The sequence below is a fragment of the Nanorana parkeri genome, unplaced genomic scaffold (assembly GCF_000935625.1).
Source record: "Nanorana parkeri isolate BGI_ZX_2015 unplaced genomic scaffold, ASM93562v1 scaffold28, whole genome shotgun sequence".
NCBI classification, from domain to species: domain Eukaryota; kingdom Metazoa; phylum Chordata; class Amphibia; order Anura; family Dicroglossidae; genus Nanorana; species Nanorana parkeri.
In genome coordinates, this window is record NW_017306296.1 from 1,004,204 (window position 1) to 1,009,192 (window position 4,989).

General features: G+C 39.5%; 1 protein-coding gene across 1 annotated transcript in view; it reads left to right on the plus strand.

Annotated features, from left to right (window-relative positions):
- The window catches only part of CRLS1 (cardiolipin synthase 1), a 13,193-nt gene extending 9,613 nt beyond the window's left edge, over positions 1-3,580 (plus strand). The window contains exons 6-7 of the mRNA XM_018566529.1: positions 594-685; positions 3,298-3,580. Coding sequence (XP_018422031.1) covers positions 594-685; positions 3,298-3,388 — 183 coding nt within the window. The 3' untranslated portion in view covers positions 3,389-3,580. The remainder of the gene's footprint in view (positions 1-593; positions 686-3,297) is intronic.
- Positions 3,581-4,989: the final 1,409 nt, after the last annotated feature.

Here is a 4,989-nt window from a genome sequence, read left to right on the forward strand (position 1 = left end):
AACGGAAATTGTGCCACACATTAATTATATATGTCACAAATGTCTGAGTGCAAGCAATCATTTTAACACTCACTGTTCACTCTAAATTGATAAGTGGTAAAGGCTGTTGGAGAATCATCTCTCAGCAATTTGGGGTAAAGTATTTTTGTTTTGTTTTTTCTAATGCCATTTTACAGGCATGGAAATATGTAAGGCTTGACATGTTTGGTATCTATTTACCTGACACAACCCCACCTGTTATATATTGCCAAAAAATAGGTGTTCTGTTCTGTTTGCCTGAATTAATATTCATTGCTATTTTTTTCCTAAAAATATTGATTTTATAAACATTTGCACAAATATCGTGCAACATTAAAAAGTTAAAAACAACTAGAATTTTTTTTTGCTCTCCAGGACATCTGCTTTTTAGGAAATATATATATATATATATTTCTAATCAGTTTTCTAGCCAAAAATTCAGATTTCTGTGTGCAGCTTTTAATAATTTAGCATGTTAAACATTCTTGATAATAAGTTTAATGTGTTATTAGGTGTAGATAATGCAATTGTGTGCAGTGAGTGTGCTCATTTAAATGATTTTTGTTGCCTTTCAGATGAACACTGGAGTTCAGTTAATACTGGTAGCTGCTTCATTAGCTGCTCCTGTGTTTAATTATGTGGATAGTGTCTATCTTCAGGTACTATGGTAAGTGATCTAAGCCTAAATTATAATTGAAGCTGTGCATGTTGGGGCTTTGTTAATATGCAAAGATCAATGCTATGTAGTGATCCATACCAAACAGCTTATTCCAGTTTACTAACTCAGATTCTAATTTTGTGTTGGCCGATGTTATTGCATTTTTTCTGGTGTGTGAAGAGTTATTGCGTGGAACAGTTTGCTTCTAGTGTATTAGCAGTGGCTATAATAGCACTTCAGATAAGGAAAATGCAGTGCCTTGGGTCATATCCTGTTTGTTTCAGAACTCTCAGGCATAACCAGCATAGAAGAACTTTAATTGTCTTTTGTTCTAAGAGGATTCAAAAATTCCGACCATTCCGACATCAGGACATGATTTACATCAGAGGCTCCTCCGCATTCAGAAACTGCTTGATAGTAAATAGTTTCTGAATGAAATGGGAAGACTCTGTGCTTTCCATTCATTTAGAACAGAGGCTGCAAAAAAAGAAGAAAAAAAAAAAGAGATTGAGGACTTTGTGTCCTCAATTTCTTTTTCTATTTTAAAAAGGAAATATCAGGGGGCTGTTTAGACCTCTAATATTTCCCAAAGCACCCCCCCCCAAGATTAAAATTTTTTTTTTTACAAATATATTTTTTAATGTGTGTGTTTCATTATGTGTGCGTGTGTTTTTAATGTGTGTGATATCTATGTATGTGTGGTTTCTTTTTATAATGAGTGTGTGATGTGTGTTTTATTGAGTGTATAAATGTTTGAATATGTGTGTTTCCCTATTTTGCCTAAGGCAGTGATGTTGAATGTTTGTTTTTTAAAGCCCAGCGCCCAAACTGCAATACAATGCTAAACTTATTTTCAGCGCTGGCACTTTGAGATAAATAAATTGATTTTGCGTCGCAGTTTGGGCACTCGGGTTCAAAAACGTTCGCCATCACTGCCCTAGAGGCATTCTTTATCTTGGCTGGGACAGCAGAAAGGTTGCTTCAACACGGTAACATCAACAAAACTCCATATGCCTTTTACAACAATGGACACATTTTGTTGGTACCACAAAAAAAAAAAAAAAAGACCCAATTTTCTCTGAAATAACTTGGAGCCAACAACAGTAATTGGCATCATCAGTTTATTCAATAAAACCTGACTTTGCCTTTTGATTTAACAGACTATTTAAATTAGGGATGCACTGATACCGGTTTTTCGGTATCGAGTAGTGATATTTATTTTTTTGGTATTCACTGATACCGGGAGTCTTATTAAGAGAGGCGGGTGGCCTGTAATCACTCACCCTCCAGCTTCCTGACCAATCAGGTAGCTGGGCAGCAATTACACGCCACCCAGTTTCCTTAATGGCTGGGAAGCCAGCTCCAATTTTTTTTTTCAGTAGTCGCCGATACCGGAAGTCCTATTAAGGAAGCTGTGTGGCACCAGGCGGTGAGTCCCTAATGACTCACCGCCTGGCTTCCTGATTAGGCAGGAAGCCGGCTCCATACTTCCTCGTCACCAAGTGGCTAATCAGGAACCCGGGGAGCATGTAAGGACTTCCTGATACCGGAAGTTCCGGTATTGGGATAGGCATTGGTAGCATTTGGGCGAGTACGAGTACTCACCCAAATACTCTGTATTGGCACTTATAACGATACTAGCATCGGTGCATCCCTAATTTAAATAATACAACAAATAATTATGGCTGGACAAAATTGATGAGGCGAGCATGAGAGGAGTTGACTAGGGAGACAGTTAGGGCGATATTTTGAGACAAGGTTGGAGATATAGCCGGGGGCGGAGTTGTGGATGGCTTTGTAAGTCGTTGTTAATATTTTGAATTTTATCCTTTGGGCTATTGTGGAAGCCAGTGTAGGGATCGACAGAGGCAGACACTGAGCGGTTGGTTAGGTGGATGACTCTAGCAGCAGCAGCATTCATGATGGACTGAAGGGGGGATAGCCTGTGCAGTGGTAGGCCAATGAGGAGGGAGTTGCAATAGTCAAGACGAGATATATAACAAGTGAATGGATGAGTAATTTTGCGGTTCCTTTGGTGAGGAAGGGGCATATTTTGGCGATGTTACGAAGGTGAAGGCGGCAGGATTTGGATAGTGATTGGATGTAGGGAAGATGCGATTGGCCGCACGGGAACGTGTGGCACACCAATGCCTGCGTTCTGGTCCAGTCAGAAAAAAGTGCTTGCAGCATTTCTTCTGACCGGACCACAGGCATTGATGTGTCTAACGTTCCCGTGCTGCCAATCGCATTGCATTGAGGGCTGCGGTGCCATTAACTTCAATGCACCGCCACACAACAAACTGATCCAGTGCATTCTGGCAACAATCGGGCTGGAACGCACTGAGGATGGTGTGAACGAGGCCTTAGCCAGTTTAGCTTGAAAGCCACTGCTTTGTGTTTATATTGGAGGGCTGGTGTGCAATTGTCTAGTTGTGAAATTATAAAGCTGAATTCTTCCACAATGTCTATAGCTACAGAAATAAATGGGGCCTTGTTTCCAAAGTGCTTTTGCTGCTTGTTCAGAATATGTAAATACTTTTGTGTGCATAGTCTGGGCACAAGTTCACTTGAAGTAAGACCATAAAATAAATCACATTTCAATTCTTGTTTTGCTCCCATAGGTGTATCACTGCTTTCTCAACTGCTGCCTCGGGATACAGCTATTATCATTACGGACAGAAAACGGTGAAGGTTTTGAATAACAATAAATGAAACATTCATGAAGTTCCCTCGGCATCATCACTTGAAGGACATTATTTCTCGTTGGTGCTCCTTGACAGATGACTGATTAGATCCAAACATGCGGCCAATGGACTGAATGACACTGAATCAAATCTGATTATATTATTTATACACATATATTCAATATTTGAATTTTGATATAATAAACATGGCGGATTTGAAGACTGTGGTGCAGTCATTCCACAAAAATGAGCTTGCACGAGATAAGCTGTTCTGAGGGAATAAACATCATCTTAAGTCAGGTGAAACATTGCTTGAACGCAAATTTCAGGCTAAACACAGATAATGTCTTTAAAAGAACACGACACTGTTTGTCAAAAAATTATGTATAAAATTGCTGCACAAAATAATTTTGTAATTTAATGTTATTAAAAATGAACTTAATTCATTATGCAGGTAGTGTGATTTTCTAAAACTGCTGAGAAATTAAAATGTTGCTTTCTCACAACATAGCAAACTGGCAACGTGCCCACTTTTTTCATGAATGTGGAATTATATCACTTTCCGCTTTTTTCCAGCGATCTGCACATAGCTCAAAGTCTGATTTAGAGGCACCCCCTGCAATAGGCGGTTCATTTAGGCTGATATACGTTCTAGGACTGTTCATACAAAGGAATGCAGACTGCACTTCTTTTCCTATTGCAAAGATCATAATAAACCCCTACTTTCCCAGTGAGTTCAAGAAAGGTCAGGAAAACATCGGCTTCTTCAGAAAAAAGGGAAGAAGATCTACAAAATAATGTGCTGAAATCCCTGCAGTATGTACAGCATATAGTTCCCCTGGAGAGGTCTGATTTGTTATCTCAACACTGGAAAAGGGTCAGCTCCTCCAAAGGTCATATATATTTGATGTCTCTCAGGGAATCTGGTGGTAAGATATTTGCTCTTAATCCACCATTTTGATGTGAGCAGTAACGTTTTGCTTTTGCGTAAATAAGCGATTTAAGCTTAAGCGACTTGACTTCACATCTGTGCATTGTAGTAACGCCCAATCTGTAGTGCCATGTATGTGCTTTGTTGCGCGATGCACACCAGTGTGCACCTGCTGGAGCAAATGCGGTTACAGTCCATGTACCCATTGCACTCCTGACCGCTCATCCATTAGGATAACATGGGTGCAACGGTAGTCGACGGATGGCCACCGTCTCGGTAATACAAAAGAATATGGACACCAGCACTCCAACAGGAGGTAGAATACGTATACAGTAGCACCTTGGTTTAAGAGCATAATTCGTTCCGGAAGCATGCTTGTAATCCAAAGCGCTTGTATATCAAAGCGAATTTCCCCATAGGAAATAATGGAAATTCAGATGATTCGTTCCACAACCCAAAAATATTCATATAAAAATTATTACAATACTGTACTGTAGTATAATACTGTATAAAATCTAAAGAAAAATAAACCAATTACCGGTACCTTTGTGGCTGGGGTGAGGGGGACAAGAGAGAGGGGGATTATTGTGCAGGACGACTTTCACTATCACTAACGGAATCACTGCTATCTCTTGACTCAATGGAATCTTTTTCATTTTGTGAAACCTTAACAAGGAATCTATCCAATGTGACATTGT